We start from the raw sequence: 14179 nt of genomic DNA on the forward strand, positions 1-14179 counted from the left end.
GACATGAAGCAGATGCTCATGTGCTCTAGCAATTCATGCAGAGTGACAACTGTGTGCACCGAACATGTGCCAATGCAGATTTAAATAGGAAAGCACAGTGTATCTTTGCCAGTATACACATGAAAATGATGTGGCAGCAAGTCATTGACATCCAGAAGTTCACCGAGCATTTAATGGAACAATCTCTACACCGGGAAATTTTTAAATTTCACACATTAATCACTGAATCAAACAATGAGAAATCTAAGACAGAATAATGACAATATTATGAAAAGGATAGTTGCTACTCCCCATATATCTGAGATGCTGAATCAGAGATGGGCACTACAAAAAGACTGTCAAGCAAAGCTTTCGGCCAAACAGATCTTCATCAGAATAGACAACATACACACACATACTCTTGCAAATGCAACTCACACACACATGATTAGACTCTGGCCACCAATGCAAACATAATTCGTGCACACAGCTACAGTCTCTGGCAGCCATTTCTCTTTGACATCATGCAATATCATATGAAGCTCATTATCTTTTGTACTTCTCATGTTACAGATCAACAGCAAAGAAAAGTCTTACATCCCATAGGTTGAGGGAATCAACAAAAGAGAGAATCACACGCACTGTATCAGCAAAGCGAGATTTGGCTGAAGTGAAACACAATACCAGCAGAGCAACCACAGACAAGTTGCCTGGTAAGTGCAGATCATTTATTTGAATTTTTCAGTGCCATACTGCTAGTGGAACTCCCGGTTCAATCACCAAACATAATTTGTCCAAGACACATTTATTTTATTTTATGTGTATTACCACTGGCAGAATTGTTGGGTTCAACTGATGAATTAAGTTACATTATTCCTGATACAAAAATACTACCATTGTCGGTGCCCTACATTTAAGACCATCATGATAAAGTTATGGCAATTCTATCAACTTCCTGAATTTTCCATCTTGTCAATTAATTTGAAAAGTGACACAGTAATCCCATAAAGCACTTTTACTCTGAGAAAATTAGTTCCCCAAAGTAAGAGAACATGTATTTCAGGACATAAGGAAATGATTACACTATAACTGATTATGTAGCAGGTTATTACAAATATAGCATACACAAAAACTCAGTCATCCACTTAGAAGAGTAAATGAGGACTATACATGTCATAGTGAACATCTTTTAAAACTATTCCCTATCACAAAGCCAATTAGTAAATAGGCATTCAATAAGAAACTGAAAGAACTTCTAATACTAAAGGGATTCATTAGATAAACATGCTCATAAGTTACCATTTGATGTTGGTTCATACAAGCAGAAAATTTCACCTAAATGAAAGTGAAAATCTGTACTTCATTAACAAGACATCCATGGATCAGATGAACATAACTACTGGTAAACTACCTACACTAACATTCATTAGACTAGTAAAGCCTAATCCTAATAAAGTTTACCATACAATTTTATGCAATTTTCAGGTACATAGAAATGATATATGTAGTTTAAAATTATTACTATTGTTTCCCAATACATAAACAGCAGTCTTCTAAACTGAGTAGCAAAGGCATTTACAAGCAACAGTTAAGAAATTCTCCACATGCAAGAGGGGCCTGTTCTAACTTTAGCTCAAAGTGTCCCTGCCCTATCTCTCGCATCAATTCCTTATCCCTCCTAGAGTAAAACAAAGAGTGTTGTTATATATTTTCACGTTTTTCTAGTGTCTGTAATGGGTGATATACCTCTTGAAAGTCAGTATTGTCCAGCCCATGTATCTTTTTGTAAATTTAACAATTAAGAATAGATTTTTCTTTTTTATACAGTAAATGATTGGCCAGAAGCCACAGAAGATTGTCCCATTTGTAAATATGCCATGTATGATGCCAACTTGCGGATAGTTGCAATGCATAGAGCAAATACAGGCACAATAACTGAGCAGTCTGTTAAAGACAAATGGCATTAACATGGCAATGTGTCACAGTTTAACTGAGTTTGAAAATGAAATAATAATATATCAAAGATGCATGGGTCATAGCATATTCGAAATTACACAATAATTCTGGTTTCCAAAGTCAACAGTTCTGCAGTGGATCTTAAGTATAACAGCAACAATGTTGCCACATGCATGACTACCACACAGGATGACCACTAGTGTTTGGTGAATGGACATCACATGATCTCCACAGTCATACAGTGCAAATGATACTTTACTGTGAGGCAGACTGCTGCCAACTGATTGTGGAATACCAAGAGCCCATTTCTACCAGAAATGTGTGAGGACAAATTTTGTGAAACCAAGTGCTAGTCTTAGCCAGGTGACAGAAAACTTAGGTCAGCCATGCAACAACTTTGAGAAGGAAGATCAGGTAATTATAGTTGGGGAGCAGGAAACAGCCTCGCTAGGAATCCAAGATATAGTATTAGGAGTGACCTGGATAAAATAGGAGCAGAAACTGGGAACACAAATGTGGGGTTTGTGGAGGTCTTTCAGCACCACGATCCACCCTGGGTAAACACTGCTGTAAGGCGTGTTAACACTGAGCTGAACGGGATGCTCCAGACACCGGCAAAGTCTCACATGAGTGTTGTTCCAGTTGATGCTATTGGTAGGTGGGGTTACACTACACATGGCCTGCATCTTAATAGGAAGGGGAAAGGTACGTAAGCCTCTCTATTAGCAGATACTGTAAGGGGGGCCACAGTCACACAAGGGGTGATCCTTGTGGTTATTGTGACCAGGCAGACAGGTTTTTTAGGTTAAAGCCAAATTTCAGACAGACAGCAACCAAGGAAAATAGAAGAATATAAATTTCATGCACAGCAAATAGGGATAAAGCTAAGGGTGGTATCAACTTACTTCACCAAAATATCAGGGGAATAAAAAATAAAGTAGATGAGCTGATAATGTGTTTAGATGATCTCAAAAATAAGAATGAGATTGATATACTTTGTCTGTCTGAGCACCATGTAACTGTGGGGATGGAAAATGTCAGTATAAATGGGTATAATTTAGCATATTACACTTGTAGATCTAGTATGGATAAAGGAGGAGTTGCTATTTTCATAAAACAAGGTTATAAATACAGAACTGTTGAAGTAAGCAAATTTTGTGTTGATCAGCATTTTGAGGTTTGTGCATGTGAAATTCAGCTAGATAATGGTGTGTTGATATTAGCAACAGTGTACAGGTCTCCACTAGGAGATTGGGAGCTATTCATAAAAAAGTTTGACTCCCCATTATGCTGTCTGTCAGACAAAAAGAAGAGGTTATTAATCTGTGGTGATTTTAATGTTAACATTCTAAGCAATTCTGATAGGAAAAGTGAACTAGAAGTGTTGTTAACAACAAATAGTATAGAATCAGTAATCAATTTCCCTACACGTATAGCTCAGGACAGTAGTACTCTAATAGATAATGTATTTGTAAATAAAATAGAAAGAAACTTCCACATGGGAAAAATATATTAAAAACAAAGATTCCAAGACTTACCAAGTGGGAAAGCACCGATAGATAGGCACAATAAATAAAACACACAAACACACACACAGAATTTTAGCTTTTGCAACCGACAGTTGCTTCTTCAGGAAAGAGGGAAGGAGAGGGAAAGACGAAAGGATGTGGGTTTTAAGGGAGAGGGTAAGGAGTCATTCCAATCCCGGGAGCGGAAAGACTTCCCTTAGGGGGGAAAAAGGGACAGGTGTACACTCGCACATACACACATATCCATCCGCACATACACAGCATGATAATAATGTATTTGTATAGCAAGAGGATGTAGAACAAACACATGCTTTCCCTGTGGTAAATGGAGTATCTAACCATGATGCACAACTGATTAACTTACAAAACCTAACAGGGTGTACACTTCAGTAACCATTAAGTAAAAGTGTGAGGGTGCTCAACCCAGTACTTATAGATCACTTCAGAGAAAGTTTAGGAAATGTAAACTGGGAAGATGTATATAATGAGCCAAATGCTTGTAATAAATGCAGCATATTTCTTGATAAATTTATATCTCTTTTTGAACGCTGTTTTCCAAAGAAAATTACTAAATGTAAAACAACAAACTTTTCCAAGAAACCTTGGATTACTACAGGTATTAAAGTGTCTTCAGAAAGAAAGAGAAAACTGTATGAGACAGCAAGAAATAGTAAAGATCCAGAAGTAGTTTTGCACTATAAAAATTATTGTAACATACTGAGAGAAGTTCTAAGGAAATCAATAAATATGTATGTTAGAGAAGAAATTAACATCTCCAGCAATAAAATCAAATCAATATGGAATGTTGTTAGAAGGGAGACAGGAAAAGTAACCACTGGGGTAGGTAGTATTACTGTTAAAGATAATGAGACCACTTCTTAAGTGCAGGAGAGCAAATTGGTGAGAATAGTTTAAAAGAAAAAGGCAGGCAGTACATGGAAGAGTCAGTTTTGAAAAATTTTAGTCAGATTAAGTTTCATCTAACAACCTCTTGTGAAATAAGAAAAATGATAAAATCATTGAAAAATAAATGTTCTGTTGGAGTAGATGACATCTCTAACAAGTTATTAAGACAATGTGGAGCAATTACTGATGTTTTGAGTCACATATGTAATGCATCACTGACTCAGGGTATTTTTCCAGACAGGTTAAAATATGCCATTGTCAGGCCTCTCTACAAAAGGGCGAAACCACAGATGTCAATAATTACCGGCCAGTATCCTTGCTTACAGCATTTTCAAAAATCTTTGAGAGAGTAATGTACTCAAAAGTGGTTAGCCATCTCAACAGTAATGGGATACTTAGTAAATCACAGTTCGGATTTCAGAAATGCTGTTCTACTGAGACAGCAATATACAATTTCACTGTCCACATAACAGAATCTTTAAATAGTAAAATGTCACCAGTAGGAATATTCTGTGACTTATCCAAAGCATTTGAGGGTATGAACCATGACATTATATTAGAAAAATTACAATTCTATGGTATAATGGAACAGCATGTGAGTGGTTTAAGTCATATCTACAGAACAGGAAGCAAAAAGTCTCTTTATATGCTTCAAGTGATTCAAAGGAGTTTGCCACTTCATGTAACTGGGGTGAAATTACATTATGTGTTCGACAAGTTTCGATCATGGGTCCCCTCCTGTTCTTGATATGTGAATCACCTCCCTTCTTATGTGAAATAAGATGCTGAACTGACACTGTTTGCTGATGATACAAGCATAATTATTAATCCAGTAAAAGAAAGTCCGATAGAAAATGATACAAAGAAGGTCTTTGGAAAAGTTATTAACTGGTTTTCTGCAAATGGGCTTGCTCTGAAATTTGAAAAATCACAGTACATCCAATTTTCTGCTGCAAAAAGTATAATTCCTTCAATAAACGTAGCACATCAAAAGAAGTCAGTAGCCAGGGTAGAGCATACTAAGTTTTTGGGTGTACGTGTAGATGAGAATCTTAATTGGAACTAAAGCGACTAGGTTCAGCAACTTTTGCAATCAGAATAATTGCCAATTTTGAGGATGTAGAAATTAGTAAGCTAACGTACTTTGCATACTTCCACTCTCTGATGTCATATAGAATAATATTCTGGGGCAACTCAACACTTAGGCAAAAGGTATTCACTACTCAAAAGAAAGTAGATAGAATAATGTGTGGGGTTCATAGTTGCACATCTTGTAGGCATCTGTTTAAAAGGTTAGGAATTCTTACAACTGCTTAACAGTACATTTACTCAGTAATGAAATTTTTTCTTATCATCATGGACCAGTTTAAAATCAACAGCGACATTCATGATTAGAATACCAGAAAAAAGAAAGACCTACACTATCCTTTACTTAACCTGCCTTTGGCTACTATAAAACTTTTTGATAAATTACCAGATGTAATAAAATGTCTAACAGACAGCAGTAATAGTTTCAAAAACAAATTGAAATCATACCTCCTTCACAACTCCTTCTATACCTTAGATGAATTCTTGAATATGTGTAAATAAATCTGGAGATATAATATATGCATTTTGTGCCATTTAAAGGAATGAAATATTTAGGTATAACACTATAATGTAAACATAAAAAGAAAAAAAAGAAACTTGTATCCTGTGCTCATTTCTTGTGCATAATTGCTTTTATGTATTTAATGTTGGGCTCATCAAGCATCTGACAGCATCCCATAAGTGTTTCATTTGGGTAAGGTCAGGTAACCTGGCAGATCAACCCAGGTCACAAATGCTCTGGAGTGTTCATCAAGCCACCTAAATGTAACCAAAGAGAAGTGACATGTTACATTGTCCTGCTGAAGTGTGGTACCTTCATTGATGCTTTCTGATGTAAGAATGTTCACATTACATGGACCTGCCATTGGACCCACATGTTCCACATCATAACGGTTTTCCGTGCTATTGATCAATGGAACACGTAACTAACTAACCACTCATAGGCTGTAGTAACCAACTGATTTGTGTTCCCTTGCTGTCACCTCAACACAGAGCTCAGTGACTGGCATGGGTCTGCAGACATTATCATTAGACCATGGTAAAATGGCAGCATACATCATGGCCCAATGAATGCCAGTTTGTTATATCAAGCTGATGGGCATTTAAGAAAGTGTCTCATAAATCTATGGATTCCACAGGTCAACATGGTTGTGTCAAGGAAGGAGGGGGCTCAGTTACTACCTGTATAGTGTTCAAATGATGGCAGCAGGGCACCATTGTCCAGCTGTGGGGGGCCAATGGCAGGTCCATGTAATGTGAACATTCTTACATCAGAAAGCATCAATGTAGGTACCACACTTCAGCAGGACAATGTAACATGTCACTTCTCTTTGGTTATATTTAGGTGGCTTGATGAACACTCCAGAGCATTTGTGACCATGGGTTGATCTGCCAGAATACCTGACCTTACCCCAATGAAATACTTATGGGATGCTGTCAGATGCTTGATGAGCCCAACATTAAATACATAAAAGCAATTATGGGTAGCACTGAAAGACTGATAGATCGATATCTCTTCAAAATAATTCCAGCCTCTCATAAAGTCTATGCCTTGCTGTGTTACTGCACATTTGAGTGCCTGTGGAGGAATGACTCACTATTAACATCATATCCACTACTTCCCATGACTTTTGATGACTCAGTGTATGTTAAGTTGTGATATTTGCTAAATGTTTACACTGAACAGTAAAGCAGAACTAACATTTATCTAAAAAGAGTAAAAAAGTTATCTAAAAAAAGTAGCTGATCTATGCAATTGTAGATTATCCTGAATTATGAAACTAATGTATAGTTCTTGACACTGTTTACATATAGCTTCAATCAATAATCAGACTGCCTCTTCCTTAAAATGGTGTGAAGCACAAAATTCATTAAATGGTATTATTTTATTTTTAAGAAGCCATTCTACACTACTTATCACTTTTTAGCATATTTCATCTGTATTGTTTGTTCAGCCATCATATTTTTAAGAGTTGTATTTAAAAGTGTCCAAGCACTTATTACATATAGTAAAATTGATAAACATTGAAAATAACTGTTTAATATCTTTTAAAATTTTTTTAGTACATCATATAGTGAATGAAACAGAAAAAGAATTTTGCATAGCATTTAGGTAATGAAACAGGAATACAGTATATCATTTAAAAGAAAAGTGTACATACTGTGCTTTTGGACAGTAAACCATTAATAAGCTTGAATGTCTATTGTTTTATTGAAAATTATGAAAAAATACAGTTTTTGAAAATAAAATCATTGAAGTTCAGTATCTTATGAAAAGACTGTAGGCACTAATGCTGTTATATTATTTCTCCATGTTTCTTTAGTTTGATTTTTGTGCTCAGGTGTTAACTGCAACTCAATGATTATGTTTTCAAAAATATAAATGCTACAAGCTCTTTCATTATGCAAGCAGCGCACATGTAAATATGTCAAAACTTAATTTTCTTTAATAGGAAGCAGTCATGGTCTACTGCCATCAAGCAGCAAGAATAAAAATGAACGCTGCATTTCTGAACGTCGGACAGTGGTAGCTGTGATGCCACTGAGGCCATCTCCCTCCAGCAACGTGTATGTACCAGCGAAGCATCACTGCCCCTGCATCTGCTCGTGATATTTCCCACACGTGTGTTAGATAGATAGATCATTGTTATATTGCTATTTCAATTCTGAACTCGCTCCTAATCAATGCAAGTATTTTAGAGTAGCAGTAGAGCAAATTACATTGAACTAAAATATTTTATTGAATTCACAAATTATGTACAAAGCTTCAGACTTTACCCTAACTTACATTTTCTACATGCTTTTCAGTGCAAAAAAGATGAAAATGAGTTTCAGTAATTCATTATCTTCAAGACTTGCCTAACAATTCAAATAAATCGAAATACTTCTACCTTGAGACACAAGATTAATAGATAAGTGCTGTAAATTTTGCAAATTAGATGAAAATATATTGCTAATTAATGGTTACTGCAGAACATCATCACACATGTCATCCTTCATAATGTGCAGAGATACAGGGTGTTTGCAAATTCGCAACACAAACTTCTAGGGCTGTTTCTGTTCTATTCAGATGTGTAATGTGTTCACATCTGCTGAGGGGAAGAGAAAAGTCTCAGAGTTGCTTGTCTTGGTATGCAATAGGGTGGGCAGGATGACATGTACTGCTTCTTGTTGGGATGTATGCAAAATTTTAATTTACGAGACTCCTGTAGAGATGGAGAAAGATCTGCTGGCACAAGTTCTGCCCACTGCACTAGAAATGGAAGAGACACACATTGGGATGGAGAATGTGTACCAGAACGTGCTTTGTAGGTACAACGTCTGTAACAATGTTAGTGGTTTCCACATTGAGATACTCATGTAATGCGGCAGTACTGTTCCGTATGTTCAGTATGCTGGGTTCTTTTTTGTTTTGGAGTAATGTAAACATGTAATGCTTAAATATTAATTTAAAAAAATGTGCGTAAGTGATGGATATTTTGTTACGTTTCCTTTCAAATTGTTGCTTAATAATCATACTGCGTCATGTCTATTTCAAGCAGAACTCGAGCAGTTAAACATCTTAATGAAACTATCGTAGAATGGAAATGGTGCATTTCCAGACATGAGTTCCTATTCAAAATATTATGTTCTCACTCCTCTCTACAAGTCCTAGAAGTTTGTAATGGAACACCTTGTATATATTATTGTGTGACAAAATCATTAAATTTTTAAAGCTCATGTCAAAATACAGTCTGAAATTCTGTTGAAGATGTAGGTCTACATTTATCTGCTAATTTCTGTTACACTCTTTTCTCTTTCAGAATAGTACTGAACAAGAAAGTCATGTATAACAAACATTTGTGATAGGTTTCAGTATCCCATTTCCATTTGCTTGTTAGTCAGTGAGGCAATCACAAGTGGTTATTAATTTTCATCTATGTCTATTCAGATTTACAGCACATGCTTTACCTTCCTTTCTGAGTTTTAAATATTCATTATTGCTACTATCAGTAGTCCTGCTTTTCTGGAATATATTGTGTCTTGGGCAGAAGTATCTTGTAACTCTGTTATTTATGTGCATGTTTTATTATTGAAAACTTTTATATCAATTGTGCATGCACATGTTACTACAACATTTTTTCCAGTTGTCTATCAAAGTTTCTTTGCTGAAAGCTGGCACATAACAATGATCTATACTATATAATACATTTGTTGTAGTTCAATAGCTTTTTTCCTGTAGTTAGAGTTACAAGTAGTTAGTTTTGAGACACTAACCTGGCAACAGACATGTATGAGGACAGACTGAAAAGTTTCTAGCCTGTTAATAATATGAAAAAGTACTTGATTAACTATACAAATTTTCCACCAAAAGTAGTAAATGAAACAGTCTTAAGTTTGCTTTTGGTCTTTCAGTTAGTTTCTTTGCATAAACAACTCAAAATAAGGTCAAATCGATGGGTTAAATGTCAAAACTCTGAGAGTAATAGTTTAACTGTATGGACAAATTATTCTCCTTTTACAGCCAAGAAAACAAAGGTGCCAAGTATAGATGAGGTTTACGAAACAATTTTCACAAAAATAATCTGCGCAGTGTGGTAGAGATAGGAGCATTCACTGAAATGTAATGAAGACTAGCACATAATTTTGTTATTTTGAAGCAAGCTTAAGTGTATCATATTCTGGAAATAAAAGTACTGTGGAAACAAAATAAATGCCCCAATGGAGGAAAGCTAAATACAAACACAGGGGAAAAATTAGAATCATTAAGAAATATGATGGCTATGTTCATTTCGACTGTTAGATAAGAAATAGAACTCTACATGAGAAAGTTTCACCCACTGATATTACAGTGGATAAAAAGTGAAAATCGCAAATTTAACATTTGGCTTTCATAAGGCCACACTGATCACCAATTCTGAACTCACAAGAGCAGTGTAGTACAAACGGCTCCCATATTTCATATGATGTTACTTATCACTTATCCAAATTGGAAACAGAGTGAATGTCTGGGAATACATTTGTAATAGGGCACTGATAATTTCTGTTAGCATTCTGTTTTGATATAGTTAAACAGCTATGTAAGTGTAGTGAGTTCAGATTTGTAAATATGTCTGAGCAAAAATTAGTGTTCAATTTAGATAGGTCTGAAGTTTTTCAGTTTGTCCTCATATTAAGTAACTGTGTATACAATTTCTCATTTTGAAAGTATTTATATTCTGTCATTTATTTCTTCACCTTATTGATTAACTGATGGTTTGAATAATTTCGCATATCTGATCTGCTGTGTGTGTGAGTGTTTACAGCCACACATTTTTTTGTGTGTGTTTGAAGGCTAGTTATACACTGATTCTTTTTAATTTGATGAAAATGATATATATCATATATTTTGCTTCTATCCACACACTGTTGTAGCTTTCAAGCTAATTCATTACCTGTTTCTTTAGTATGCTTCCAGTCACTTTGGAAGTTACAATAAATTTTGCCTACTTCAGTTAAAACATTTCAGTCTTTATGTACATTAAAAGACAACCATTGAATATTTATTTCAGTCACTACTTATGAGATTGTAATGAATCTTAACACAGTCTTCTCAAGTCTTTGATTGTTTCCATAATCTGAAAGACGTACTCGACACCCCTCCTTTCAGCAAAGACTGTGCAGACCAACTTGCAACAGAATAATTGCACTTTTGTTTTACAGGTTTATTTGACATTTTATATTAATACCAAGTAGATAGACTCTAATGTAGTCATTACTACATTTCCAAAATTAGATTATTTTCCAGTAGTATCCAATTATCTTGAACTTGAAGATCACTATTCAGCAGCTTGCTGTTGTTAACACCTTGATAATAACATATACCAGTAGTGATAAGAATTTATTCACAGTCATCTTCAAGTGTGAATTAAAGTTCTCTTAGTAGATTACTTAAGGTACCAGACCTAGTATCCATTCATATTTGAGATTGTTATCACACGTTAGTGTAATAGCACTTGACTCTAGGATAAAACAAAAAAATAAAAAGTGCAGGATGGAATAACAATATGAAAAGGATAGATTGCCAATCAGCAGATGGAGGAGGTCCTGGGTTGCAGATAGTCACAATAAAAAGAATACTAGAATATTTAAGCTTTTGGATAGCCCTTCCTCAGAAGCAGAACTCTCACACATTCACATGACAACTTACACACATATGGCTACTGCCAATGGGCTCTAAGACTGTTGGTGAAATTGCATCAGTGAAAAAGGATTGCTGTAGGCTTTGAGCTGCACAGAATATTATGATAACAATACAAAGGAATACTGCTTTGGGAGAGTGAGTGAATGAGTTTCTCAGAACCAGAACTACATACTGGTTATAAAGCTGTACAGAAGATACTTTTAAATAATAAAATTTTGTTGTTTTAAACTGTACATAAAAACCGTCTACTTCACATCATTTTGTATAATTTCCCAATACTATACTAACAGATCCTTCTCTCTGTTTTGCAGGAAAAAGATAAAAACTACTTCTAGTCGCACAGAAGGAACTCAAGTCAAACCAGTGAAATGATGGGTTGAAGGAAGTCTCATCAGAACATACTCAAAGATCTCTGTAAATTTGTGAAAGTGCAAAGACTTCATGGACAAGACATTTGATAAATAATGTTACAGTTATGAAGGTTTATAATATTCAGATTAGATTTTTGTACTCTGGTCAGTGTGATAGCTGATGAATTCTTATTATGTTTTGCATAGATATGTGATTATGTGTTATCACTTCCTTTTCCAGAAAACCAAAAAAGATAAAAAAAGTGAACTGGGTTCTTTTGTAGGGTACTTATTTTATGCCTTGCTATAATGTTTCATTCACTGATGAAAGAGTTCCTATTAATGAACATTTATGGGCTTTCAAACTATTACAAAATTAAGATAAGTTATGATTAACTGATGAAAGCTCCACTGTTGTTTGTGTAACATGCTAATTCCCATTCCTTGTACGTCTAGCTCCAGCAAAGCTTGACAGGCATTGTCATTTTCCATGACAGTTTATTACTGTGCTTTGTAGCTCTTTGTGTTAAATAGAGTTATGTGTTAGCTGTTCCTCCATACACCTGCACTTTATTTTATTCTTAACCATTTGTTCTAACATATTATTCGCATTATTATTTATCTTGCAGACAGTGTCTTCAGACAAGGTTTCAAGAAATTTCTACTAATATCTACTCAAGTATGTTCTAAGTCTCATAGTGGTTAAATAGTAAATAATGAAATAATGACAATATCTGATGAGTTTTCAATAAACTCACAAGACAATATGAAATTATAAGAAAACAGTTATGTAAAAACAGTGGCACAAATAATTCAAGAAATACTGAAATGATTTGGTTGCATTTCATGTGAACACTACCAAGAATGTTTGTAAAAAATGCAACAAAAACAAATTTAGGAACTTTATCATTGCTTTAGTAATGGAATGGATATTTGACAATATTAGTAACTGTTATTCACATTAACAGATCTCATATTTTTTACAGTTTTCTACCATATGTATGTTCATCTACAAGGATACTTGTGTTATATCATAGATATCAATAAGTTATTTTAATGAATTTTATATCATATCTATTTTGATGGCAAACTTTTAATCCTAGGGCTTCTTCTACACCTCACTGCATTTTGTTCATGTGTTGGAATTAACAGTGTATATTACTATAATTAACAAAACAGTTTTCACTCTGTGCAATTTAATTAAGACAGGTATAATTTTGCTAAACACAAAAATTCCCACAAATTGTCAGGATCAGTCAACTAGTGCATATGTTGCTCACAATACAGTTTTGCTGGAGCTTGGCCTAGCTACATTGTGTCCTGAATTCAGTTATAAACATCTGTACAATTTAAAGGAATTTAGAAAATGTAGAAGTTAGTTGTCAACATTGTTATTAATCATTTATGTTTGTGCATCTTTATATGAATTCATATAAATAATTTATCTTACTTAAAATGTGTTTTTTTCTAATTTTCCCAAGTACAGTTAACATAGACACAAAATGTGTTGTTTTTTAAATACTACTTGACTGTTGCCCTATACCAGATCAAGGAAATTCTCCTCCGGCGTTCAACACACTAAAGATATGGTGCTTATAACAGCAGCTCACATAAAACTCCAGACACATGTTGTTGTTGTTGTTGTTGTTGTTGTTGTTGTGGTCTTCAGTCCTGAGACTGGTTTGATGCAGTTCTCCATGCTACTCTACCCTGTGCAAGGTTCTTCATCTCCCAGTACCTACTGCAACCTACATCCTTCTGAATCTGCTTAGTGTATTCATCTCTTGGTCTCCCTCTATGACTTTTACCCTCCACGCTGCTCTGCAATACTAAATTGGTGATCTCTTGATGCCTCAGAACATGTCCTACCAACCGATTCCTTCTTCTGGTCAAGTTGTGCCACAAACTTCTCCCAAATCCTATCAATACTTCCTCATTAGTTATGTGATCTACCCGACAGCTGGTAAAGTCCTTCTACCAGGTAATCCTTGTGATTTAAAACAACAGTGATGGAGCCTTCATTGGCAGGTAAGACTACAAGTTCGATATCAGTTTTTAGGTGGTGGATTGTGGGCCTTTCTGTGGATATAAGCTTAGTTTGCATATTGAGGAATCTGGCAGATGATGGTGAGACAAGGTTTGAGGTTAATAAATTCTGGAAAGTTAACAGAGAGTGCTTTGGAGGCAGTGGGAGTGTATCATGGTTG

At 35.1% G+C, this 14179-nt stretch overlaps 1 protein-coding gene across 5 annotated transcripts in view; it reads left to right on the forward strand.

The window, feature by feature from the left end:
- LOC126345346 (uncharacterized) overlaps positions 1–13428 on the forward strand; it is a 997319-nt gene extending 983891 nt beyond the window's left edge. For all 5 annotated transcript variants that reach the window (XM_050002094.1, XM_050002095.1, XM_050002096.1 and 2 more), the window contains 3 exons: positions 553–692; positions 7913–8027; positions 11934–13428. In XM_050002094.1, coding sequence (XP_049858051.1) covers positions 553–692; positions 7913–8027; positions 11934–11994 — 316 coding nt within the window. In that variant the 3' untranslated portion in view covers positions 11995–13428. The remainder of the gene's footprint in view (positions 1–552; positions 693–7912; positions 8028–11933) is intronic.
- The last annotated feature ends 751 nt before the right edge of the window (positions 13429–14179 follow it).

Source organism: Schistocerca gregaria, chromosome 1, assembly GCF_023897955.1.
Source record: "Schistocerca gregaria isolate iqSchGreg1 chromosome 1, iqSchGreg1.2, whole genome shotgun sequence".
In the NCBI taxonomy this organism is placed as follows: domain Eukaryota; kingdom Metazoa; phylum Arthropoda; class Insecta; order Orthoptera; family Acrididae; genus Schistocerca; species Schistocerca gregaria.